The 27,462-nt window shown below is 40.7% G+C and overlaps 1 protein-coding gene across 1 annotated transcript; it reads right to left on the reverse strand.

The window, feature by feature from the left end:
- Window positions 1–27,462, reverse strand: zgc:92275 (cholesterol 7-desaturase nvd). Its single transcript, XM_060934976.1, has 7 exons — window positions 27,027–27,462; window positions 13,126–13,314; window positions 11,731–11,909; window positions 11,315–11,440; window positions 10,860–10,979; window positions 3,144–3,320; window positions 1–162 (listed from the first exon to the last, which is right to left on the reverse strand). Exons 1-7 carry the CDS (start codon window positions 27,460–27,462, stop codon window positions 1–3), a joined length of 1,389 nt encoding a protein of 462 aa, XP_060790959.1.

The following is a 27,462-nucleotide window of genomic DNA, read 5'->3' on the forward strand; positions in this document are numbered from 1 at the left end:
TCAGAAGTCCAGCGTGTCATGTTGGAAGCGCAGACGTGGGCTGTTCTCGCTGTAGAACTGACTATACCAGCGCCGGTGTTTCTGGATCGCTGAGTCCTCTTTCACCAGCAATGGTTTAGAGATATACTTCTTATTGTTCCAAATCATCACATCCCGCTCAAACTGCCACAACAGAGACGACTGATCACTTGGCTTGATTACTTGTAATTAAAATTAGGAAAAACTGCAGTCTTCGACTGCCTGGACACTTCATTTTCATTCCATATTATTGTTCTAGATAATCAAATCCCTCTCAAGTTTCCATGGGACAGAAAACTAATTACGGTTATTCACTGCTGATGTCTAAACCCAGATATTAGCGCATACACATGTAAGTCACTGGATCACTAAAGAACCCCACAAGTCATTGTATTGCACTAAAACTACACTTTAAGACTATATAAGTCACTGGATTACTGTAAAATTGCATGCCACAGCATGACTGCAAAATAAAAGTCAATGGATCACTGTTAAACCACATTACGTCACTGGAGCATTGTAAAACTACAGTACATAAGTGACTGGATACATATACAACTAACCAAGTCACTTGATCACTGCAAACACACAAGATAATGGATCATTGTAACGCTACATAAAATCACTGGAACAATGTAAAACTATTAACGCCACTGCAAAATTACAAGTCACTGGATCACTGCAATAATACACAAGTCACTCGATCATTGCAAAAAATACATACGTCACTGGATCACTGTAAAACGACACAAGTTACTGGATCACTGCAAAAATACACAAGACCATGAATCACTACAAAAATACATAAGTCACTGGATCACTGTAAAGCTACATAAGTCACTGCATCACTGTAAAACTATTTATGTCACTAAATCACTGCAGAAATATTCAAGACAGTGGATCACGGTAAAACTATGTTAAGTCGCTGGACCACTACAAAAAATGCATGAGTCACTGGATCACTATAAAATGAACATAAGTCACTGGATCAGTGGAAAAATTCAAGACAATGGATCACTATAAAACTATGTTAAGTCAGTGGATCACTGTAAAACTATGTAAGTCACTGGATCACTGCAAAAATACTCAAGACAGTGGATCACTGTGAAACTATGTGAAGTCACTGGATCACTGCAAAAATACATAAGTCACTGGATCACTGTGAAGCTACATAAGTCACTGGATCACTACAAAAAACACGTAAGTCATTGGTTCACTGTAAAACTACATAAGTCACTGGATCACTACAAAAAACACGTAAGTCATTGGATCACTGTAAAACTATGTGAAGTCACTGGATCACTGCAAAAAATATGTAGGTCACTGGATCACTGTAAAGCTACATAAGTCACTGGATCACTGTGAAGCTATGTGAAGCAGGGCCGTGCAAAGACCTTTGGAGGGGCAGGGGCTCAACATTCAAAAAAGGGCACTTGGAACAAATTTTTCACACAAGTTAACTTTATTCAAAACTAAATTTCAATTGCAACTGAACATTCTGTGTGTGTGTGTGTGTGTTGAGTGAGATCCATCTAAATGCTGCAGTATTCTTCAAAGCAGCAGTCTTCGCCGTCGTTCAAACTAAAGTTTCCGAATCTGCCACATTAATGAAATGGATGGAGCAAACGGTTTAAATATAGCCTAGGCGGCTTCATTAAATGATAAACAACCCTACGCATTTACTGTTGTGTTCTAAGCTGCACAATATTGCATGTTCAGATAAGAAATGAAAGGAGACTTTCAGTGTGACCTTACCATGCCGTTCCTCGCACTGTCTCCCACTGTCAACCGCCTGCATGCGCTTTCTGCACGGAGGCTCACTGAATGCATGACGTCACGGATTGATGCTCGCATTTACATAGAAAAACGTTATTTTATAAATCTATAATTTCATATATTATTGTCAAATTGTAGAGAATATTGATGTTGGAGCTAACTTATCTTTTACAAATATTAAAAAAACAAACAAAAAAAACCCAGTCCCTATGAAAAGGGCACTTTGGACAGCAAACAGAAAAGGGGCAGGGGCTAGAGCACCTGTAGCACCGGTTCATTGCACGTGGGTGATGTGAAGTCACTGGATCACTGCAAAAATATGTAAGTCGCTAAATCGCTGTAAAACTATATGTGTAACTGGATCACTGTAAAGCTACATAAGTCACTGGATCACTAAAAAACTATGTAAGTCACTGGATCACTGTAAAACTATGTGAAGTCACCAGATCACTGTAAAAATACGTAAGTTGCTAAATCGCTGTAAAACTATATAAATCACTGGATCACTGCAAAAATACATAAGTCATTGGATCACTGTGAAGCTACATAAGTCACTGGATCACTACAAAAAACACGTAAGTCATTGGATCACTGTAAAACTATGTGAAGTCAATGGATCACTGCAAAAAATATGTAGGTCACTGGATCACTGTAAAGCTACATAAGTCACTGGATCATTAAAAAACTATGTAAGTCACTGGGTCACTAAAACTATGTGAAGTCACCAGATCACTGCAAAAATACGTAAGTCGCTAAATCACTGTAAAACTATGTAAGTCACTGGATCACTGCAAAAATACAAGACGATGGCTCACTGTAAAACTTTGTGATGTCACTGGATCACTGCAAAAATACATAAGTCACTGGATCACTGTCAAGCTACATAAGTCACTGGATCACTGTCAAGCTACATAAGTCACTGGATCACTGTAAAACTATGGAAGTCACTGGATCACTACAAAAATACATGTCACTGAATCACTATAATAACACATAGATCATTGAACCATTCCAAATCTATATAGATCACTGGTTCATTGTGAAACTCCCCATGTCAACGGATCACTGTAAAACCACATAAGTGACTGGATCTCTGTAAAGCTAAGCAGGTCACTAGTTAACTGTAAGACCAGGAAACTGGGTCAGTGTATGATTTTGGGCAAGTTAGATTTATTTGTTAGCTACACTATTCTCATAGCTCCAGTCCAAACCTAAACAAGTGTGAACGATGGGATAACAAACGTGTTTTGTCATTTAGAGTAAATGAGAAATTGACAAAATTGAACCATTCCTTTAACACACACACACACGATGCTGTGTCATAAGAGGAGGTGTTTGGAATAAATTACCTGAATACACTCTGCTCGCAGGATGAATTTTGGCACCAGTGGAGGAATGTTGCTCTGGTAGAAGATGCTATGTGACACACACTGCAGCAGCGGCTCCACTGGGGTCACGCAGTGTAAGATCACACCATGACCCAAGAAGCTGTGATTAAAGAGCAGGAACACCATACCTGGACCGACCTACGGAGAAAAAACAAGCTTCCTGTTAATCTTAACAGGACTTTTAAAGTCTACTTGCATACTGCAATGCTGTATCTTTCAACACACTGCTTTGTGCCTCTGACATTTAATTTTGTAATAATGCTACACTATACCACATTGCTGGTGAATTTTCAATTCTGATGACAGAAGGTAGTCCCAGTCCAACACATTCAACAAGGAAAACAGACAAAGAACTAAGAAAAAAAGTAGAGTCACCATCATTGATATGGTGACGTTTTCTATAAGGAGATTATTATTTTTTTAATATTATGGAATGAGTCTCCAGTCTAAGCACTGTGTATTAGTCAGATTTAAGGTTTTCCACCATGGGAAAGTCTTCAAATGAGAAGATGTTGCATTTTCCCTGTTTAAGAAAAATACACTTTTCTGTATTAGTAACTTCAAGAGAAAGTAAGGGAATGAGTGTTTATGCTTAAAAGTTATAACAGGAGCTTTCATGGACATTCTTCAGATTTAAATGTAACTATAAATGGATAAAAAGTATTATTCTATCCACATTCGCTGGATATGAGCAATCTCGAACTCTGATTGGCTATACTACTACTATCAGTTCATATACCGTGAGTAGAGAAAAAACAAAATCAAGTCAGATATATCACTATCAAGGAATTAATAGAAACAGAAATAGCTAAAATATGTATATATATATATATATATATATATATATTCGTTGTGGCGGCACAGTGGTGTAGTGGTTAGCGCTGTCGCCTCATAGCAAGAAGGTCCTGGGTTCGAGCCCCGTGGCCGGCGAGGGCCTTTCTGTGCAGAGTTTGCATGTTGTCCGCGTGGGTGTGCTCCGGTTTCCCCCACAGTCCAAAGACATGCAGGTTAGGTTAACTGGTGACTCTAAATTGACCGTAGGTGTGAATGGTTGCCTGTGTCTATGGCCAAGTTTACATTAAACCATATCTGTCTCGTTTTCTTCGCGGATGCACTGTCCGTTCACATTAAAACGCCAGGAAACGGGAATCCACCAGAGCCCACGTATTCAACCCAGTTCGTATTTGATCCGGTGCTGTGTAAACATTGTGATACGCTGTGCTGAGCTCTAGCTGGCGTCGTCATTGGACAACGTCACTGTGACATCCACCTTCCTGATTCGCTGGCGTTGGTCATGTGACGCGACTGCTGAAAAACGGCGCGGACTTCCGCCTTGTATCACCTTTCATTAAAGAGTATAAAAGTATGAAAATACTGCAAATACTGATGCAAATACTGCCCATTGTGTAGTTATGATTGTCTTTAGGCTTGCCATCCTTCCACTTGCAAGTGGTAAGTGATGTGCGCTGGGATCACACACACAGCGGCTCAGTCATCATTGCTTGTGCACTTCACTCGCGCGCTCTGTGAGCTGCGCAGGGCCGGAGTGCGCACCCTCCAGAGGGCACTCGCTGTTCAGGGCGGAGTGATTTGGATCGCAGGATGCCTGCGGAGCCGAGCGTATCCGTGTATTGGCGTTGCTGTGTGCATGCGAATCGTGTATTGGTGTTGCTGTGTGCACACTAATCGTTTTAAAAACGTTAATCTGATGATCGGCTGATACGGTCTAATGTAAACCCCACCTATGTGTCAGCCCTGTGATGACCTGGCGACTTGTCCAGGGTGTACCCCGCCTTTCGCCCGTAGTCAGCTGGGATAGGCTCCAGCTTGCCTGCGACCCTGTAGAACAGGATAAAGCGGCTAGAGATAATGAGATGAGAATGAGATATATTCTGCATTTTTAATTTATCAAATTTGCAAAAAATAAAAATAAAAATGCTTTGTTTCTCAAATCCAGTGAATGTGGATAGAATAAAACAGTTATTCCACTCAACCTTGTCGTACATGGCTTATAGACAACTCGGTGCTACGCGCCTCATCAGCTATCAGCTCATGTACGACTTGATTTTGTGGAATAACTGTTAATTATAGCAAAGTAACTCCACTTCACATCAGGCCACATTACACCACTCTGACACTGATTATTTTCCTATAACAGCATGCCACCAAGAGGATTATTCCTTACATATTGTACTGCATATGCTTAAAAAAAGGTTAAATCATGAATGGTTTAGAACCCTTAAAAGTTCTACATAAAACCCTAACATTATATTGTCCTGCTCCTTCTTCATATCCTTCCTCATGTTCATTATGATGGACAACGTGACTGCAGCACTGCTGCTGAGCGTGCTGTGTGAAGTTAAATGGCCTTCAGCATCACTTCTTCGCTCACACACACACACTACTGTGCAGCCTTGAGCACTGACACGTCTCCCACATATCACTGCGTATAATTAGCATCACCATGGTTACACGCTAGAGCTTTTCAAAGATACCACGATCTCACACACAGAGACAAATAAGCAAATGCTGAAGGTAAATTGTGTGTGAAGGGCAAATGTGAACACCCCCCCATGGCAGTGCATTAAATTCTTTACACTCGTGTTGGAGAAACATTCTCCAAAATCCATCTACAGTGGTGCTTGAAAGTTTGTGAACCCTTTAGAATTTTCTATATTTCTGCATAAATATGACCTAAAACATCATCAGATTTTCACACAAGTCCTAAAAGTAGATAAAGAGAACCCAGTTAAACAAATGAGACAAAAATATTATACTTGGTCATTTATTTATTGAAGAAAATGATCCAATATTACATATCCGTGAGTGGCAAAAGTATGTGAACCTTTGCTTTCAGTATCTGGTGTGACCCCCTTGTGCAGCAATAAATGCAACTAAAAGTTTCCGGTAACTGTTGATCAGTCCTGCACACCGGCTTGGAGGAATTTTAGCCCATTCCTCCGTACAGAACAGCTTCAACTCTGGGATGTTGGTGGGTTTCCTCACATGACCTGCTCGCTTCAGGTCCTTCCACAACATTTTCATTGGATTAAGGTCAGGACTTTGACTTGGCCATTCCAAAACATTCACTTTATTCTTCTTTAACCATTCTTTGGTAGAACGACTTGTGTGCTTAGGGTCGTTGTCTTGCTGCATAACCCACCTCTTGAGATTCAGTTCATGGACAGATGTCCTGACATTTTCCTTTAGAATTTGCTGGTATAATTCAGAATTCATTGTTCCATCAATGACGGCAAGCCGTCCTGGCCCAGATGCAGCAAAACATGCCCAAACCATGATACTACCACCACCATGTTTCACAGATGGGATAAGGTTCTTATGCTGGAATGCAGTATTTTTCCTTTCTCCAAACATAACGCTTCTCATTTAAACCAAAAAGTTCTATTTTGGTCTCATCCGTCCACAAAACATTTTGCCTTCTGGCTTGTCCACGTGATCTTTAACAAACTGCAGACGAGCAGCAATGTTCTTTTTGGAGAACAGTGGCTTTCTCCTTGCAACCCTGCCATGCACACTATTGTTGCTCAGTGTTCTCCTGATTGTGGACTCATGAACATTAGCCAATGTGAGAGAGGCCTTCAGTTGCTTAGAAGTTACCCTGGGGTCCTGTGTGACCTTGCCGACTATTACACGCCTTGCTCTGTAACAATGGTCTTGAATTTCCTCCATTCGTACACAATCTGTCTGACTGTGGATTGGTGGAGTCCAAACTCTTTAGAGATGGTTTTGTAACCTTTTCCAGCCTAATGAGCATCAACAATGCTTTTTCTGAGGTCCTCAGAAATCTCCTTTGTTCGTGGCATGATACACTTCCACAAACATGTGTTGTGAAGATCAGACTTTGATAGATCCCTGTTCTTTAAATAAAACAGGGTGCCCACTCACACCTGATTGTCATCCCATTGATTGAAAACACCTGACTCTAATTTCACCTTCAAATGAACTGCTAATCCTAGAGGTTCACATACTTTTGCCACCCACAGATATGTAATATTGGATCATTTTCCTCAATAAATAAATGACCAAGTATAATATTTTTGTCTCATTTGTTTAACTGGATTCTCTTTATCTACTTTTAGGACTTGTGTGAAAATCTGATGACGTTTTAGGTCATATTTATGCAGAAATATAGAACATTCTAAAGGGTTCACAAACTTTCAAGCACCACTGTACACACATTATAAGAAACAGTGATGGAGACGTACAAGACTTTACACACACAACACACACACACACTCTTCTGATTTATGTTACACTGCTCATGAATCTGGTAGCTACATTTAATATGAAGTAGGCCAATGATCATCAATAACACAGTTCCATTACTATGGACATGACGTTTGAGCTCATATTGTCCCACAACATGTCTCATTTCCTGCACAAGTTTGAGACAGTGTGTATAACTGGTCATGTGACATTTTGAGGTGATAACATTGAAAGGTAAGGCATTAATTTACATATATTTTAGAGATACAGCATTCTGCAAGTGTTATGATTATGAAGTCACATTGTGGTTTGCTGATGTTAACAGTTTATATATTGTACTGTATGTCTATGGAGCTGTGTTCTTATTTCACAATTATTTGCCGAAGGCAAAGTGAATGAATATCAGTGAATAATAACTGAGACACAGTCAAGGTTATTATTCACCAATATTCACTGAGCCTGAGGCGGATCGTTGTTTTAGTATAAATACACAGGTGATTATTAAAAAAATAAATTTTTAAAATAATTTTAAAAATCAATTATTTCAAACTTCAAAAGCAGCATACAAATGTTATAAAGGCACAGTGCAGGCTTGTGTGACCTATCCACAGTGACTCACATAAAATACCTTGTTTTGACATCGATAAAATAAATCACAATTATACCTTACTTTTGAATAGTTTTAGACCAAACTTCGTAGCATCTTTAGTGCGTTTAGGAACAGAATTTTCTTTCATCATTTGCAATTCTTCCTCACTTATGGTGACGAAGCGACTGGCCACCATTTTGCCAAGTCACTTGAGGTGATTATCAAGAAATAGTCTGAATTTCTCAACCACTCAGTGTGCATGATTTTCTATAATCACCTGTGTATTTATATGAAAGGAAAATAATCAGTCATTCTCAGAGTTGTGTAATGAACTGGATTTACTGTTGCGACTAACCCGAAGTGGATTAGTTTTCTAAAACAGAGCATCCTGAATAGTCGGGCTGTTAAGTTGAGAAATTGTTCACTTTGTGATAGAAACATGAAATTTGGCACACTAGCTCAAGTTGATATATATATAACAATTCTAGATATGGGAGCGTTTCAAATTCGGCTTCTAAACCCTGGAATACACGTACAAAATCGACCCAACATGAAAATGAGGCTAAATGAATTTTCTTTTTTTTCAAGGTATTTTTATAAGATTGCTTACAAAAAAAAAATGACACACTGATTGAATGTCTACCTCGCAAACAGAGAATTTCTTGTTTTTAAAGATATCATGTGATTAGTCACATGACAAGTCACATGACATAGGGATACGTTATTAAGTAAATAAAAAGGCTGCCAGAAGAGCATTTTTGCAGTTCAAAGTTTTAGCCTGTTAATATGGATTCATATGATCATGTGATATCAAAATATTGAAAAAATACCTCTCTTCTCATTACCGATGACATCCCCACCACAGAAGCATAAAGAAAACTCATTTAGCCTCGTTTTCATGTTGGGTCAATTTTGTACATGCGTATTCCGGGGTTTAGAAGCTGAATTTGAAATGCCTCCATATCTAGAATTATTATATACATCAACTTGATCTAGTGTGCCAAATTTCATGCTTCTATCACAAAACGAACAATTCCATGTCTTTTTGTTGCTTAACAGCCGGACTAGAAGTGTTTTATTCATCTTATATCACAGAAATTCGTCAACGCTAACAATTGCTTGTGTCCTAAGTCTATGGCATTTTTGTTGTAAATAAGGCCCGGTTCCACAATACCGATAACCTGGGTGCGATTTGCTGGGGGGGATCATCCCCCCCTCTGGTTTTTATCTCTGCTGAAAAAAAATCCTCGGGGACAACCCCGTCAATAAAACAAACAAGCCAAAAAAAAAGTTGACATGACAGGCATGTTGTGACACAGTTTTCTATGGTCTACATTGCACTCACTTTCAAAATGACCCAAAGTGGCAGCTTTGATGTTCACGAACGTCCCCAGCAAATTGATACATTGTAGATAATAACAATATCTTTGCGTTCTATGCAGGGATGCAAACAGCGCGCCTTTTGGCGGATGCCGCCTTTTTCACGGCCGATTTTTTTTTTTTTTAGGGGGGACGTTGGAGTGTCTGATTATAATTTCAAAGTAAATTCTGTATTAAAACTACTAAATAAGCAAATCTGTTACAGTCCATGAAACAGGAAGTATAAGGATGAGAAAAAAACAGTTTAAATCGGAAAGCTGCGCACAATGTGAACTGCGCCATCAGAGCAAACTGTTCATTTAGTATTCATGTATTTCAGTGATTTTCGAGTCACTGTCCATTTAATCCGGAGGGAGAGAAACATCACAGCAACGCGACAAGCAATGCGAACTTTGTTGTGTTAGTGTTCGTGTATTTAGTCAGAGAGATAGGAAGATGAATTTACTATCTCTGGTTTAGTGTTCGTTTTCATTTAGTGTTATTCATTTGATATCATCGGATGTTATTGAGCTGTTAGCCTATTGTTACCTTAATTTTGTGACATTTCATGATTAAAAAAAAAAAAAAACATCCCCCCTTCTGGTTTTTTGACAAATTGCACCCTGCCGATAACTACAGTATAACTATAATTATAACTATATAACTATAACTATAAAGAAATGAGTCCCCTGCAGTTTATGTGGTTGGTGGTCACACCAGACTGATACCTATAGCCCAGGCCTGGATTTATCCGTATCGGTGAGATTGCTTCTGGAGCGATTTTTCCAGGCCTGGACCTGAGCCGATAAAACATCTGACCAATCAGGTAAAGTTGTCTGAGTGTGTGCTATTTTTCCCAGGCATCTTTATATCTCCTTGTTGCATCATTTTTCCAAGTATTGGAAAAACTTGTCTTCATGGGAAGACAGTTCCCGAACAAGATGTTGGAATTCTCCCCGCTTCTCTCTGTGCTGCAGGATTTCATGCACCCAGATTCTCCTTTTCTTCTTCTTCTTTTGGCTTTGCCTTCTGTACAAAATGAGCATCAAAAGCAGCTCTTCCTTGCTGTCACTGTCAGCCATTGTGTGCTGCTGAGTGCGCTCGGTGTGCACACAAACAGCATACAACGGCTACATTTTCCAGCAAAAACCAGCAACCACGTAGACCAACCGATATTATAGTCAGGATTATAGTTGCGGTGTACCTGCTCCAGACTGGAACTAAATTCAGCCAGAGGTATAGTCACAGTTGTAGTTATAGGTATAGTTATAGTTATCGGTGTTGTGGGACCAGGCCCTTGTGTAGCATTAAACCATAGCACTGTTAAATTCTCAATTCTCATTGCTCAGAAGGTGTTGATTAATTTTCTACAACAGCACCTTTGAAAGTAGTTTGTGAATTATGCACAAACAGCATCATCATATAACAGAACAGCGTTCATTTGTATCAGCAAGCTATTTTGTGGTTCGCTCCTGCCCCCTGCTGGTCAGTTTTGTCATTACCTGTCTAGCCACCACATTGACGTCTAAGAGAGGCCAATGGCGTCCGAATACAGTGAGAGCATGCTTCACCAACATCTGAGAACAGTGCTTATTGGGCTCTGGCTCTGGGTTCCATTCCACCTAATAAAACACACACATGTAGAAGTGAAGACTTTTAAATAAACTAGATGAGAAGCATTGTGACTGGATCATCCTGTGCTAGACGACGTGATGTCAGGAATTTGATTATATGACAATAAGGCAATTATGGTGTCGGTATTAATGACTGGAAGATTAATGGATCTAATCTGACCTTGACGTGGCAAGTTCATGACAACTTTGAGCATTATGTAAGGAATCAAACACGTAGAAGCATGCTGTTATAGGATAATAATATATGATGGAGTGGTGTGACTGATGTAGGACCAGAAGAAAAGCCTACAATGACACTTCAGATGAAGTGAAGGCTTGCTCACCTTCCAGTCATGGCGAATGAACTCCCAGGTCTTACTGTTGGTGTAACGCAGGTCCACGCCACTCACGATACCCGGTGTGTGTAGATGGGCCAGGTGAGCGATGTCGGCAGCATTCTCTGGTATCTCCTAAGGAGGTTAAACAAGGGTTAGGAGAAAATGTCATATCCATCTGCTTTTTTCTAAATCTAAATTAAAATCTCTCCAGCATCACTGCTCAATTCAGTTTCTTTTCGGTGGAACTAGAGCTATAACGCGAACTAGAGTGTTTCCATTTCCTGCTGTTATCAAATTATCATGTGATTTTCTCAGGAAAAACATGTTTATCCTGCTGCCTGGTGAATTTCATACTCCACGGTGTTGTAGAAAGATTGGTGAGCCACTTTGTTGGTGATATTTTTTAAAATACGTAACATTACCTCTATGTGAGCGTTGATGAAGTGCTCTGTGCGTCCGCGGTAAACCCACTCCCCACTGGTGATCTCTTTCTGCTCTGGAACCATCCAGCCTGGTTCCTCTCTATCACAGTGGAACCAAACCAAGATCTGCTCATTAATCTCACAGCTTAGCCAGCAGCGCACCTTAGCAAACTCCGGCACTGAATACATAAAAATGCAGACACATATTACAGAGTTAACTAGCAGCATTAGCTAGGTAGCTAGCAAGATAGATAGATCATACACTTGAACATCCACTTGGCATCCATCTATCCTCCCATCCATCCATCCATCCATCCATCCATCCATCCATCCATCCATGTATCAACCCATTCATCCCCTTTTCCCTCTGCTCATCTATCCATTCATATATCTGTCCATTCATTGACCAATCCCTCATCCAATCATCAATCATTCATCCATCCATTCATCCCCTTCTCATCCACTTAACCATCCGTCCACTTATCTATCAACCCATCTATCCATTGATCCATCCACCTCCTTCTCCATCTATCTATTAATTTTCCAGTCAATCCATCCAGTCATCAATCATTCACTGACATCTGTTGACATACACAATCATCCATCCATCCATCCATCCATCCATCCATCATCTATTAGTCAATCCATCCCATCATCTATCTATCCATTCACTTGTACACCCATTCATCTATCTATTCATCTATACTTCCATACATTCAACCATCCATCAGTCTATCCATCCACATATCTATCAACCCATCTATCCATTGATCCATCCATCTTCTTCTACATCTGTTGATCTAAACATCTATTCATTTACCAATCCAACCATCCAGTCATTGATTATTCACTGACATCTGTTGATATACACAATCATCCAATCATCCATCCATCAACTTGTTTATCCATCTATTCATTCGTCAATCCATCCATCCCATCATCTATCTATCTATCTATTCACTTGTACACCCATTCATCTATCCTTCCATTCATTCAACCATCCATCAGTCCATCCATTTACCATCCATCCATCCACATATCTATCAACCCATCTATTTATTGATCCATCCATCTTCCTCTCCATCCATTGATCTATCCATTTACCAATCCAACCATCCAGTCATCAATTATTCACTGACATCTGTTGACATACACAATCATCCAATTATCCATCCACCATCTATCCATCAACTTATCTATCCATCTATTCACTCATCAGTCTATCCAGCCATCCCATCATCCATCCATCCATCTATCTATCTATCCACTTGTACACCCATTCATCTGTCTATTCATCTATACTTCCATTCATTCAACCATTCATCAATCCATCCATTTATTTTTCAGTCCATCCATTTACCCATGCATGCATCCATGCATTCATCATTACCTTACCCTTTTCAGCATATGGGATCCTGACACACCTCCCATCCTCTCCTCGAAACTGCCACCCATGGAAGGGACATTCAATACAGTTGCCCACCACTCTGCCCCCTACAGCCAGATTGGCCCCTAGGTGGGGGCAGTAGGCATCCATCACATAGGCCTTCCCATCCTGACCCCGAAACACAACCACCTGCTCACCTAAGAACACAAACAGCAAGCAGGTAACTTACAACACGCAGAGATGGTCCAGTCTTCTTCTGGAAATCTGGCCAGTGCTATTCTCAGTAATCTTACAAAAAAAAAAAAAAAAGAGCCATGCTTCAGTGTTCCACCCAGTGTAATCTGAAGAGGGCAGCAGTGGACGTAGTGATCATGCTTCTTCAAATGAATATCCAACCACACAGGATTGAAGTCCATCAGACTGTAAAATTAATGTACAATTTATAGTCTAATGTAAGACACTGCAGGTGAATATGGCAACTTGTAGGGCAAAAAAAAAAAAAACAAGACATGACATGGCAATTGAGCTTTTTCCACTGATTCCAGATATTCTTAGAATTGGTATATGTAATGTACATTTATTTATGCAAATGAGGTTATGTCGAATTACATATGCACAGAATTACATCGCTAAAAAACAAAAAGATTAAAAAGATATTGATGTAGTTGTAAGAAGTAAAATATTTATTTCACTGTGAAAACTATGAAGAATGGCAAAAACCTTGACAGTTGAAAAATCATTGCAAGAATATACCAAGCACTATTACAAAAAGAAACGTTTTATGACCTTTTTCAGTAAATAAATATAATAAAAATCTGAAAGTGACATGTGAAATAGTAAGAAACAGTAGAAGTTTAAACACATTGAAATGCAGTCAAACATCAACATTTTTACGGTAAGCATGCAGCCATCCTGTTAAATGGCACTCTGACTCAACTTGAACATACTGACTCTCCACGTCAACCTATGACACATTTATAGCTTGTGTCTCTTTATGTCTGCACTTCCTCTCAATCAATAATTCCTCTCTTACCACTTAAACCATAACTAAGTAAGATTCCCTGTAAAGCATCCCTAGGGTGATATTAACAACCCTCAGTAGAATCATGCAGTCAAATAATTATTTATTAATTCATCCTTTTATAGCCTGCAACTATTTTTCCAATATCCATAGTCCATAAGCATGGTACCGAACTTTTAAATGCAGATGCTTTTCAGCATTTCGAACCAACACAACACTGTCATTAAGGAAACGTGTGCTTAAATCACAATTCCCTCACTCACAACAGTGTACAGGTATAAGAGTGCATGGGATACTATTAGATTATGCTAAGTTTAGGAGGAACATACATCTTTATTTTGAGTATGGGATGTACAAGATGCCGAGTTTGACAGCACTGATGGTAGAACTAGAACGAAAGTTAAAGCTTTAAAGGTTATTTGTTTGAGCAGAGCGTGCAAATGAAGAGTTGAACAACCGCAACGCTCTTTATTTAGAGAATTCCTACTGGAACTACTGGAACCCAAATGGTCATCTGTTCGATTCCTGGGACCAGCAGGAAAAATGTAAAGGGAGTTGAGTGAATGAACAGCACTTTCCCCTCCCTCTGTATCATGGCTGAAGTGCCCTTGAGCAAGGCACCAAACCCCCAACTGATCCCTGGGCGCTGTATCATACAATGCCTTGCAAAAATATCCATCCCCCTTGGTGTTTGTCCTGTTTTGTTGCATTGCAAGCTGGAATTAAAATGGATTTTTGGAGGGTTAACACCATTTGATTTACACGACATGCCTAAAACTTTAAAGGTGCACATTTCAAAAACAGAAATCTGAAGTGTGCATAAGTATTCCCCTCCCCAAAGGTCAATACTTTATAGAGCCACCTTTTGCTACAATTACAGCTGCAAGTATCTTGGGGTATGTCTCTATTAGCTTAGCACATCTAGCCACTGGGGTTTTTGTCCATTCCTCAAGGCAAAACTGCTCCAACTCCTTCAAGTTAGATGGGTTGTGTTTGGTGAACAGCAATCTTCAAGTTATGCCACAGATTCTCAATTGGATTGAGGTCTGGGCTTTGACTAGGCCATTCCAAGACATTTAAATGTTTCCCTTTAAACCACTCCAGTGTAGCTGTAGCAATATGTTTAGGGTCATTGTCCTGCTAGACCATGAACCTTTGTCCCAGTCTCAAACCTCTGGCTGACTCAAACAGGTTTTCCTCCAGAATTGCCCTGTATTTAGTGCCATTCATCTTTCCTTCAGTCCTGACCAGCTTTCCTGTCCCTGCAGATGAAAAACATCCCCACAGCATGATGCTGCCACCACCATGTGTCATTGTAGGGATGGTGTTCTCAGGGTGTTGGGTTTGTGCCACACATGGCATTTCCCATGTGGGCCAAAAAGTTCAATTTTAGTTTCATTTGACCAAAGAATCTTCTTCCATGTGTTTTGGGAGTCTGCCACATGCTGTTGGTCAAACTCCAAATGTGTTTTCTTAAGCAATTACTTTTTTCTGGCCATTCTTCCATAAAGCCCCGCCTACTCTGTGGAGTGTACGGCTTAAAGTGGTCCTATGGACAGATACTCCCATCTCCACTGTGTACCTTTGCAGCTCCTTCAGTGTTATCTTTGGTGTCTTTGTTGCATCTCTGGTTAATGCCCTCCTTGCCCGGTCTGTGAGTTTTGGTGGGCAGCCTTCTCTTGTCAGGTTTGTAGTGGTGCCATATTCTTTCCATTTTGCTATAATGGATTTAATGGTGCTCCCTTGGATATTCAAAGTTTGGGATATTTTTTATAACCCAACCCTGATCTATACTTCTCCACAACTTTGTCTCTGACCTGTTTGGAGGCTCCTTGGTTTTCATGTTGCTTGCTTAGTAGTGTTGCAGAGTCAGGGTTCTTCCAGAACAGGTTGATTTATACAGACATCATGTGACAGATCATGTAATACTTTGATTGCACATAGGTGGATCTTAATCAACTAATTATGTAACTTATGAAGTGAATTGGTTGGACCAGCTTTTATTTAGGGGTTTCATAATGAAAGGGGGCGAATACTTATGCACACTCCAGATTTCTGTTTTTTCATCTTAATTATTGTTTGTGTCACAATTTACAAAAAAATATTCATGCCTTTAAAAGGATAGTTCGGGATTTTTGACATGAATCTGTATGGCATCCCCATCAATAGTGTCGTGCAAACACACTGACTTACCCCTGACAGCATCCTGTGAGTCCAGTTCTTGTCCAGTTTTGGTCCAGACGAAAGTAGTCCGGCAAGTTTGTTGGGGTCACGAAAGTAAAACGTTTTTCGTCTCAAAACAGTATGTGTTCAAAAGAGTGATATATTTGCATCACAAAACCGTTGCCAAATAAAAAGTCAGACCTCGAAATCGCTTGGCACTATTTTCTCTCCCTCGGTATCACTGCGCGCTGTCATGTTGACATCTGCGCAGGAATCAACACCTTTCCCATTGTTTGGCAGTGATTAGGAGTTCAGATCAGCGGCGCTAACAAGCTAATTTGAGAGCAAGAACAGCGACAAATTTATCACCTTCTATAACCTATACAATAATATATTTGTGAAAATGATGCGCACTTGTGACTATCCAGGCTGTCGCAACAAAGATGTGGCTGAATCTCCGCACACATTTCACCGTCGTAGTCAGACATGTTGTCGCTAACTTTGCTAGCAGTAAACAATGTAGTGATGTGTCGGTCGCGAATGATCCGGTTCAAAGAGCCGGCTCTTTGAAGTGAACGATGGGAGCCGGCTCTTCGGTGGGAGCCGAGTTGGGGAGCCGAATTAGTTTTTTGTCCTTAGGTGCCTCAGAGAGAGAGAGAGAGAGAGAGAGAGACAGAGTTCAGCTCAGCTGAAGGATGATTGTCTATTTGACAACCATAATCATTGTTTTGTTGCCGTGAATTCCTAAAGCTCATGATATAAATTGTCGCTCATAAATTGACAGGTGCGGTCGGCAACCGCCTTGGCATGGCCAGATTAATCTGCGGTATACAACGAGACAGCAGTCATTATAACAGGAGCATATTTGCTGTTCCAGCAGCTTCTCATTACTGGTGGAGCAGAGTGCGGCACTTTTTTCTCTTTTTACATGCGCTCAAGGTGCCACATATTTTGTTGCACATTGTTCTGTGTTTGTTAAAATAATTTCCAACTTTGCTTCATAGTTTCTTAGGCCTGATTTATACTTCATAATTTATTTTGTGGCATTTTGTTCAAGGTCGAGTGTGAAATAAAGCCATAAAGGATAAACAGTTGATGTCTTCTGTGTATTTTATATTGGTAATATAACACAGTTTTGCATTATGTTTGTGAGAAAATAATTTATTAATTGGTAAGTAAGTTTTATTTCTATAGCTAGAACATTGTTACACTGCTATACTTTACAAAGCTTTACAATGGCTACAAAAAATCACATCTCATCTCATTATCTCTAGCCGCTTTATCCTTCTACAGGGTCGCAGGCAAGCTGGAGCCTATCCCAGCTGACTATGGGCGAAAGGCGGGGTACACCCTGGACAAGTCGCCAGGTCATCACAGGGCTGACACATAGACACAGACAACCATTCACACTCACATTCACACCTACGCTCAATTTAGAGTCACCAGTTAACCTAACCTGCATGTCTTTGGACTGTGGGGGAAACCGGAGCACCCGGAGGAAACCCACACGGACACGGGGAGAACATGCAAACTCCACACAGAAAGGCCCTCGCCGGCCCCGGGGCTCGAACCCAGGACCTTCTTGCTGTGAGGCGACAGCGCTAACCACTACACCACCGTGCCGCCCGCTACAAAAAATAAAAAATAAAATGGAAAACATCCTATTGATAAAATATAAATAATCACATCACATCACATTATCTCTAGCCGCTTTATCCTTCTACAGGGTCGCAGGCAAGCTGGAGCCTATCCCAGCTGACTACGGGCGAAAGGCGGGGTACACCCTGGACAAGTCGCCAGGTCATCACAGGGCTGACACATAGACACAGACAACCATTCACACTCACACCTACGCTCAATTTAGAGTCACCAGTTAACCTAACCTGCATGTCTTTGGACTGTGGGGGAAACCGGAGCACCCGGAGGAAACCCACACGGACACGGGGAGAACATGCAAACTCCGCACAGAAAGGCCCTCGCCGGCCCCGGGGCTCGAACCCAGGACCTTCTTGCTGTGAGGCGACAGCGCTAACCACTACACCACCGTGCCGCCCGCTACAAAAAATAAAAAATAAAATGGAAAACATCCTATTGATAAAATATAAATAATAATGTAATTAATTAACTAGTTAATTGCAGCAATTAAATCAAAAATAAAATCTGAGGAGCCGTTTGGGAGCCGAAAGAGACGGCTCCTTATAGTAAGAAGAGCCAAAAGAGCCGGCTCCCGAAAAAGAGCCGAAATTCCCATCACTAAAACAATGAATGAAACAGCCATGGCTGTCACCTGGCGGCAGCGCGCAGTGATAAGAAGGGAGAGAAAATAGTGCCAAGCGATTTCGAGGTCTGACTTTTTATTTGGCAATGGTTTTGTGATGCAAATATATCACTCTTTTGAACACATACTGTTTTGAGACGAAAAACGTTTTACTTTCGTGACCCCAACAAACTTGCCGGACTACTTTCGTCTGGACCAAAACTGGACAAGAACTGGACTCACAGGATGCTGTCAGGGGTAAGTCAGTGTGTTTGCACGACACTATTGATGGGGATGCCATACAGATTCATGTCAAAAATCCCGAACTATCCCTTTAAAGTCTTAGGCATGTTGTGTAAATCAAACGGTGTTAACCCTCCAAAAATCCATTTTAATTCCAGCTTGTAATGCAATAAAACAGGACAAACACCAAGGGGGATGAATACTTTTGCAAGGCACTATAGCTACCTACTGTTCTGGGTATGTGTGTGTGCTCAGTGTTCCCTTGAGTGTGCATGTGTGTGTTCACGGCTTCAGAGGAGGAATCTCACTGTGCTTGAGTGTGCATGTGACAAATAAAGGGTTCTTCTTCTATTAGCAGGTAGCTGACCAGCATTATGGGTAATGTCAGAAATCATTGTGAAAGTGAAAATAGACATGCGGAATTTAATTAGAAAATAAATCCTTTGCCAACTGAAAATCACACACTGATTGCAAATACTGACATGTAGGCCATTCATAATGGATTTTTTTTTTTTTAGATATTTCTAAACCAGTCTTCATCTGATATTGTATTGTTTTGTATTCTGAATCATGGCCCCCAGCCAGATCTTCTCCAAGGTCATTCAACGGAGATACGTGATGTTTCTAAGCATCCAGGATACATCAGAGTCCCTTGATAACAAACGAAAGGGTGACTAAAATGCTTAGAATACAAAAGGTTCTCTCCAAAGCAACCTCCCTAAGAAATGCATACCCAGTGAAACACAATAATATAAAGCACATGAGGTCACTAAAGACACTGAACTGCCTTGGTGATGAGATTCAAACTCAAACAGCTTAATACTCAATTTTCAGAAGTGAGGTTACATTCGGTCAGTAATATAAGCATTATGTGTCTCACAACAGGAGTCAGCAGATCTTTAGTCCTGAGTGACCATGGTGATGCTCACTTTAGCTTTTCATTCCAGTGCATTTTGAATGAATGAATGAATGAATGAATTTATTTATTTCGAACATGTATAAAAAAATGTATGTAACTTTTTGTACATACAAAAGAAAGAAAACGAGAAATTAAAAAAATAAAATAACATAAAGAGCTAAGACATTCCAAAACACCGCACATTGTTCGAAAAAGGAGTGGGAAGAAGTACAATACTTTTTTAATTTCCCACCCCTTTTTAACTACCTCGAAATCCAAACTTCATTAATACACCCATATAAATATATACCATATATACACTTCATAAATATCTATATAAATATATAATTACAAAAATAAATATATATACTACATACATATCCCTGTAAATATAAATATAAATATATAAACTATCCCCATAAATAAATATATACCATATACTAAGTTAGTTCTAATATAACAATCAACCCTATTCTATTTATAGACTTATCCCTCATCATCCTCCGTTAACATACTTCCTCTTCCATGTACTTGTTTAAAAAAAAAATTTTGTACCTTTTTTTAAACAGATTTATATTTACACTTTGTTTTATTTCTGTCCCCAGTCTGTTCCATAAAGTCACCCCACAGCTCGATACGCACATGCTTTTCATATTTGTTCAAACCTTTGGTTTTTTAAAATTTAGGTCTCCCCTTAGATTATATCCCCCCTCTCTCTCACTAAACGTTCCTTGTATATTTTTTGGCAGTAGATTATTTCTCGCTTTGTACATTATTTGTGCTGTTCTGAATTTGACCAGATCCATAAATTTCAACATGTGTGATTTTATGAATAGTGGGTTTGTGTGATCTCTGTATCCTGTTTTGTTTATTGTCCTTATTGCTCTTTTCTGTATTATACATATCGGCTGCAGGGTGGTTTTGTAGGTGTTTCCCCAGACTTCGACATAGTAAGTCAGATATGGCAAAAATAATGAGTAATACAGAGTACGCAAAGATTTAGAATCAAGAATATGTTTTGTTTTCCACAGAATTGCCGAGCACTTTGCCAGTTTTGCTTGTATGTATGTATCCTACATGAGGTTTCCAGCAGACTTTATGATCCAAAATCACACCAAGAAATTTAATTTCCTGTACCATTTCTATCTTAGTATTGTCTATTATCAATTCTACATTACAATCTATTTTGTGTCTCCCAAACAACATGATCTTTGTTTTGCTTAGATTTAATGATAATTTATTTTTGTCAAACCATAGTTTTAGTTTATTTATTTCAGTTGTGATTGTCTCCAAAGTCTGCTGCAAATTCTCACCGGAACAAAAAATATTGGTGTCGTCTGTAAACAAAACAAATTTCAGTACTTGCGAAACTCTACATATGTCATTGATATATAATATGAATAATTTCGGACCTAATATTGACCCCTGTGGTACCCCGCATGTAATGTTCATGAAATCAGATTTATGGTCACCTAGCTGCACAAACTGTTGCCTGTTTCTTAGATAGCTCGACAGCCAGCTCCACCCAACTCCCCTAACACCACACTTTTCTAGTTTACTTAATAATATACTGTGATCAATGGTATCGAATGCTTTTTTTAGGTCCACAAATACTCCAATTGCTTTTTTTTATTGTCTATACAGTTTGTGATTTCCTCTATTAGTTCCATTAGTGCCATCAATGTTGATCTGTCCGTTCTGAATCCATATTGACTGTAAGGAGGTTGTGTTTTTCAATGAATTTGTCCAGTCTATCTGAAAAAAGTTTTTCGAGTATTTTGGAGAATTGGGGGAGTAAAGAAACTGACAAGTAACAAATACAAATATAAAAAACTGTCTGAATAGTCTGAATAGCAAATACATTTAAGAGGCCATGTTTACAGTTTTTCCTCAGTCGCGTTTGTGCATTTCTCAGATCAGAACTGAAATTCTCAAAACTGCTTGTTCAAACTCCACATCATCTAGTCAATTGTGCACATCATAAAGGCAATTTCTCATTGCCGTGAACAAACAGCAAATGCTTTGGTATGTTCATGCAACTGATTGGGTACAATTGTCTACTGTTTTTGACATCATCAATTGCTCATGTCATGCTGGACAAAATGCATTATGCTGGTTCTGTGTTGAATCGTCTGACCACCCAAAACATCGAGGCATGATTTCATTGCTTGTGTCATTCCAAGCAAAAGTATTGAACTCATTGTCATAATCTGTCAATCATATTTTATACATTTCTAATACATTTTAGCTCATCCAGCCGTAGGCCAGGCCAGATAAGCTTATGCGATCACGCGTCCATCGTCCATCCACAATTTACAAAAATCGTTACTCCTCCTACAGGATTGATCAGATTTCGATCCAGCTCACATACAATCTTTCCCAGGTGGGTGTGCATAAAAGTTGTCAAGACAGTGGAGCCACCTGTCATATTTATGATTTTATGGGCGTCTGAAAATTTTGGGTGACTCATCACATTAAACACTATACTTCGTAAACTGCTAGGACGTTTTCACTGAAACTCACCCAGAAGACTCTAAAGACATATTCCAACAAGAATTGTTTAACAGGTGGCGCCACCTGCAATGGCTGAGGCTACACAGGGGTCATATGCAATTTCATGAAAATCGCTACTCCTCCGACAGGATTGATCGGACTTCAAATTCACACACAACAACAGTGGCCGGTACAAGCTACAGCCTTATTGAGACTATTTTTTGGTAAAGGTGTCCAAAATTAATAAATTGGTCTCTTAACTTTCACTTCTGAGGGGGAATGTGTAAAGCATCAGATCAACCAATGGTTACAAAGTTCTCTATAATGGCTCAGAGGTGAATCCCATGAACCTTCAATTGACAAGCATATACACCGATCAGCCAAAAAATTATGACATGACCAGTGAGAGGTGAAGTGAATAATATTGATGATCTCATTACAAGGGGCTCCTGTCAAGGGGTGGGATATATTCGGCAGCAAGAGAAGAGAACAGTCAGTTCTTGAAGTTGATGTGTTGCAAGCAGGAAAAATGGGCAAGCGTAAGTGAGAAACTTTGACAAGCACCAAATTGTGATGGTGAGATGACTGGGTCTGAGCATCTCCAAAATGGTACATCTTGTTCCTGGTATGCAGTGGTTAGTACCTACCAAAAGTGGTCCAAGGATCCAAAGGACAACCGGTGAACTGGCGATAGGGCAAGGTCATGGGTGTCGAAGGATCATTGATTCGGATGGGACACGAAGGCTAGCATATATGGTCTAATCCCCACAGAAGAGCTCCTGTAGCACAAACTGGTGAAAAAGTTAATGCTGACACCTTTCTGTTTTAGCCAGCATTAACTTTTTCAGCGGTTTGTGCTATAGTAGCTCTTTGGTGGGATTGGACCATATGGGCTAGCCTCCCATGCAAATCACTGAGCCTTCAACAGGGGTGTTTCCTGTGGGCTTTTTGTTTTTTTTTTACTGTAAATTTGTCACGGGGTGGCAAGGTGGTGTAGTGGTTAGCACTGTCCCCTCACAGCAAGAAGGTCCTGGGTTCGAGCCCAGCGGCTGACAGGGGCCTTTCTGTGTAGAGTTTGCATGCTGTCCATGTGGGTTTCCTCCGGGTGCTCCAGTTTCCCCCACAGTCCAAAGGCATGCAGGTTAGGTTAATTGGTGGCTCTAAATCAACCGTAGATGTGAATGGTTGTTTGTCTCTATGTGTCAGCCCTGCAATGACCTGGTAACTTGTCTTATACTCAGCTGGAATAGGTTCCAGCTTGCCTGCAACCCTGCACAGGATAAATGGTTACAGAAAATGGATGTATGGATTAATTCATTTATTTTCTATACCACTTATCCATTGTGGGTCTCGGATGGAGCCAATCTCAGCTGACATTGTGCAAGAGGTGGGGTGGACAGGTCATCAATCTATCACGGGGCTAACACAGAGAAACAGGCACCCACTCACATTCACACCTATAGGCAAGTCAGAGAATGTCTTTGGACTGTAGGAGGAAACCAGAGCACCTGAAGGAAACCCATCTAGGCATGAGGAGAACATGCAAACTCCACACAGAAAGACCCAGAACCTGCTTGCTGTGAGGTGACGGTGCTATCCACTGCACCACTGTGCTGCCTTGTTCTACAAAATAATGCCCAATGACATCACCATGACATGAAGCCTATTTTCTGATTGTTGTTTTTTTGAACCAGGCTCTGGGTGTGTTCTGACATTTCTAGTCAGTGACCTTCACTGTGTAAATGTACTGCATTGATCACAGCTCTGACACTTGTTACAGGTTGCCATTGGTTACTCCTGGATCTCAGGGTAATGTTTAATAGGTGAACTTCAGAGCCAACCCGGATGTATGAAACCTTATACATCTAAAGAGCTTCAATAGAAAATCCTATTCAACATTTGAGCTGTTCATTGGCATGAATACTGATATTCTGTGATAATGTGTTTGATTCTCAGGTGTGTATGCCTAGGATAAAGTTATCAGGGAATTAATTAGAAAGAAAGAAAGAAAGAAAGAAAGAAAGAAAGAAAGAAAGAAAGAAAGAAAGAAAGAAAGAAAGAAAGAAAGCTTTATTTGTCACATGCAGACTTCAGGGTGGCACGGTGGTATAGTAGTTAGCGCTGTCGCCTCACAGCAAGAAGGTCCGGGTTCGAGCCCCGTGGCCAGCGAGGGCCTTTCTGCATTGATCACAGCTCTGACACTTGTTACTGGTTGCCATTGGTTACTCCTGGATCTCAGGGTAATGTTTAATAGGTGAACTTCAGAGCCAACCCGGATGTATGAAACCTTATACATCTAAAGAGCTTCAATAGAAAATCCTATTCAACATTTGAGCTGTTCATTGGCATGAATACTGATATTCTGTGATAATGTGTTTGATTCTCAGGTGTGTATGCCTAGGATAAAGTTATCAGGGAATTAATTAGAAAGAAAGAAAGAAAGAAAGAAAGAAAGCTTTATTTGTCACATGCAGACTTCAGGGTGGCACGGTGGTATAGTAGTTAGCGCTGTCGCCTCACAGCAAGAAGGTCCGGGTTCGAGCCCCGTGGCCAGCGAGGGCCTTTCTGTGAGGAGTTTGCATGTTATCCCCGTGTCCACGTGGGTTTCCTCCGGGTGCTCCGGTTTCCCCCACAGTCCAAAGACATGCAGGTTAGGTTAACTGGTGACTCTAAATTGACCGTAGGTGTGAATGTGAGTGTGAATGGTTGTCTGTGTCTATGTGTCAGCCTTGTGATGACCTGGCGACTTGTCCAGGGTGTACCCCGCCTTTCGCCCGTAGTCAGCTGGGTTAGGCTCCAGCTTGCCTGCAACCCTGTAGAACAGGATAAAGTGGCTAGAGATAATGAGATGAGATGAGATGCACACTTCAAGCACAGTGAGATTCATCCTCTGCATTTAACCCATCTGAAGCAGTGAACACATGCACACACACACACACAGAGCAGTGGGCAGCCACACTACAGCGCCCGGGGGGCAGTCAGGGGTTAAGTACCTTGCTCAAGGGCACTTCAGCCCAAGGCCGCCCCACGTTAACCTAACTGCATGTCTTTGGACTGTGGGGGAAACCGGAGCACCCGGAGGAAACCCATGCTGACATGGGGAGAACATGCAAACTCCACACAGAAAGGCTCTTCCAGGCTGCTTGGCTCGAACCCAGAACCTTCTTGCTGTGAGGCAACCATGCTAACCACTAATTTAATTTGTCAAGTTGCATTTGATGTGCGGTTAATACAATTGGTGAAGTTTTATAAATTGCAAAGTAAAGTACAATAAGTTATTTTGTCATATAAGATTTCAGGGACAAATTTCAGCCAATTGAAAAAAGAACAGCGACTGGATAAAACGTCACAAAATTTTGCTCGGTTTGCATAAAAATGAAAAAAGAGTGGGCAAAAGAGAAAAGAATAAGGTACTATAAAAGAATTGCAAAAAAAAATGCTTTTTTTTTGGGGGGGGGGGATGAAAACATTTTTTTTTGCCCCAACACTGAGGCTTCATGTTGTGAGTCATTTTCTTTCAATTTGACTCCGCGTCTAGTTGCTGATTTTGACCATTTTTAAAACACACTTTATTAAAAAAAAAAACAAAGCAAAATAAAGTTTAGAGTAAGATCTCATGGAACAATTTCCAACACGGTTAAGCAAAAAAGAACAGTGACTGGTTAAAACTGGTCCGGTTGAGACTGAGAAAAATGTCAGAGAGTCAACTGTCAGCCGAAAGAATCGACTCTTATTAGTGAACTGATTCATATCAGTGAAAAGAGTCGGAATTCCCATCACTACAGAGCAAGAGAAAAGAATAAGGTATTTAAACACACTACCGTTCAAAAGTTTGGGGTCACCCAAACAATTTTGTGTTCTCCATGAAAAGTCACACTTTTATTTACCACCATAAGTTGCAAAATGAATAGAAAATATAGTCAAGACATTTTTCTGGCCATTTTGAGCATTTAATCGACCCCACAAATTAATGTGATGCTCCAGAAACTCAATCTGCTCAAAGGAAGGTCAGTTTTATAGCTTCTCTAAAGAGCTCAGCTGTTTTCAGCTGTGCTAACATGATTGTACAAGGGTTTTCTAATCATCCATTAGCCTTCTGAGGCAATGAGCAAACACATTGTACCATTAGAACACTGGAGTGAGAGTTGCTGGAAATGGGCCTCTATACACCTATGGAGATATTGCACCAAAAACCAGACATTTGCAGCTAGAATAGTCATTTACCGCATTAGCAATGTATAGAGTGGATTTCTGATTAGTTTAAAGCGATCTTCATTGAAAAGAACAGTGCTTTTCTTTCAAAAATAAGGAAATTTCAAAGTGACCCCAAACTTTTGAACGGTAGTGTAAATAAATAAATAAATAAATAAAGCAAAATTTGGAATGTCTGGATATTTTTGCACGTCAGACTGAGGCTTCATGTTTCATGATTCATTTAGTTAAAGATCTCAATTTGACTCCTTATTTGAGCAGCCAGTGCCAGTTATTGGAGTGACCTCAAAACGGGCAGATGGTTGCAAAAAATGTGTGAGGACATTTTTTTTAATAACACACACACACACACACAGGCGTGCGCGCATGCATGCAGCTCAGATTCAGAGGGATGCTCAAATAAATAAATAAATAAATAAATAAAATGATTCAGTGAATCACTTAGCACCAGTGATGAGTGTATGACTGCATGGACGAGCAAAATTAAGAATAGCCCATATCCCAGTTTGGGCCTGTATGATGATGATGTTTTGGCAGAAAGCGTGATTATGTCACGTTTTCCCACGCTCGTGTTGGAGTGCGCAGAGCGTCAAAACGTCATTTTGCTCTCCAGCCTACATACCCAACACGGTCACGCTCTTGACGTCTCCACGCTCCAGCATGTGCGAGTCCAGGATCCGGTACCAGCCGTTCGGGTAAACCGGAGGCAATTCCCCGGTCTTGCGCCTCCGCCGCACCTCGTTGGCCGCACGCGCTCGGGAGCGCCCGTCCTCTGCGACGTATCCCACGTCGTCCGGACTCCGCAGCAGCTCCAGAGGAGCGAACAGGAGCCGGTAGAGCCAGCCCGCTGCCAGAAGCAGAGCACCCACCAGGATGCACGCCGCAGCGCGCGCTGGAGCCCCGGCCAGGCCGGTTTTCCTCCACAGCTCGGGGTAACCGTAACCGCTGTCCAGCAGCACATCGGACGGGTCTCGCACGTGCATCAGGACGGTTGCGGTGAACGCGATCGTGACCCCGGCGAGCACCTTGACGAGCCGTGAGCTCAGGGAACCCTCCAT

This window comes from Neoarius graeffei, chromosome 12 (genome assembly GCF_027579695.1).
Source record: "Neoarius graeffei isolate fNeoGra1 chromosome 12, fNeoGra1.pri, whole genome shotgun sequence".
Classification (NCBI taxonomy): Eukaryota; Metazoa; Chordata; class Actinopteri; order Siluriformes; family Ariidae; genus Neoarius; species Neoarius graeffei.